This window comes from Buceros rhinoceros, unplaced genomic scaffold, assembly GCF_000710305.1.
Source record: "Buceros rhinoceros silvestris isolate BGI_N320 unplaced genomic scaffold, ASM71030v1 scaffold27588, whole genome shotgun sequence".
Taxonomy (NCBI): Eukaryota; Metazoa; Chordata; class Aves; order Bucerotiformes; family Bucerotidae; genus Buceros; species Buceros rhinoceros.
In genome coordinates, this window is record NW_010426696.1 from 2,315 (window position 1) to 3,468 (window position 1,154).

Consider the following 1,154-nt stretch of genomic DNA (forward strand, 5'->3'; position numbering starts at 1 on the left):
GGTGGCATCAAACAGGACATCCCAGCAGCCTTCAGCACCGGGAAGGTTTCCCCACTCGCGTCCCTGTGCCTGTACCTGGATCCGGTCAGAGTAGTTGTCCAGCAGCAGCACCCCCAGGCTCGTCACCTTCTTGGTCTCCACCATGGTTTTCAAATCCGCCAGCAGATTCATGTGCTTGGACATGTCTGTGGCCAGCACCTGGGCAGGGCAAACCGGCAGCGGGGCTCAGCCTGACCCCACCACAAAGCCCCCCCAACTCAGACGCCCCCATACCATGTCAATGACCATTTTGCGGAGCGACTGCCTCTGCTTCTTGCTCAGGTTTTGGAAGATGTCACAGTTCTCCTCCTGGAGGAGCTTGAAGCCCACAGCCAGATGGTGGTTCTCCAGCACCGAGGAGTCGTTGTACATCAGCGCCAGCTCCGAGTCTGCGAGATGGTACTGGTCACCCTGGGGTGGCTCCTGAACGCTGGGGTCCCCCACACCCCCCCAGCTCCATCCCTGCACCCTGCCTCACTGGTGTTGATGAGGAACTGGTTGGAGACACCAGGGTGGTCCACGTCATGGATGGAGCTGGCAAAGATGGCAGCCATGATCTCCAGGTCTGTGAAGACCGCCTAGGAACAGTGGAAAAAGGCATTGCAGACATGTTATGGCCTCACCAGTCACACTTGGTGGCCTCGGTGGCCTTGGGTGACCAAGGCTCACCTCCAGCGCCGGCGTGGAGAGGAGGACGTGGGTGGACTGAGCCACGTCGGCAGCGTGGATGTTGTTGTGGTAGGCCACGTCGGCGTGGTAGTGGTCCTCCAGCGTCAGCATGTAGGTGATGAAGGTGTTAACGGGGATACGGAAGGTCTTCATCAGGTCACGCTCCTGCGGGGAGGCGGGAGGTGGCTCATCCCCGTCCAGGCGTGGGGACAGGGACGTGCCGGCGGGACGCTCACCTGGAAGATGCTGTACATGATGACCGTCAGCGGGCGGTTGCCTGAGTACTCGGCGACTTTAAACACGTTGAGCCCCCACTTGTTGGTGTCCTCCAGCTCCTTGGGACCAGAGTGACAGATGTCCACGCGGGGCCAACGCTGGGGACCCCGCGGCCGGCCGGGTCACCCACGCTGGGGCCCACCTTGGCCAGCAGGCCCTCCCGGTCCGTC

At 61.8% G+C, this 1,154-nt stretch overlaps 1 protein-coding gene across 1 annotated transcript in view; it reads right to left on the reverse strand.

Moving 5' to 3' along the window:
- The window catches only part of LOC104498264 (cAMP-specific 3',5'-cyclic phosphodiesterase 4D-like), a gene marked incomplete at both ends in the record, with an annotated part of 2,193 nt that extends 1,043 nt beyond the window's left edge, over positions 1-1,150 (reverse strand). Inside the window, 6 exons of the mRNA XM_010141620.1 lie at positions 76-198; positions 274-428; positions 518-617; positions 709-873; positions 945-1,043; positions 1,127-1,150. Of these exons, the coding sequence (XP_010139922.1) occupies positions 76-198; positions 274-428; positions 518-617; positions 709-873; positions 945-1,043; positions 1,127-1,150 (666 nt within the window). The remainder of the gene's footprint in view (positions 1-75; positions 199-273; positions 429-517; positions 618-708; positions 874-944; positions 1,044-1,126) is intronic.
- Between the last annotated feature and the right edge of the window lie 4 nt (positions 1,151-1,154).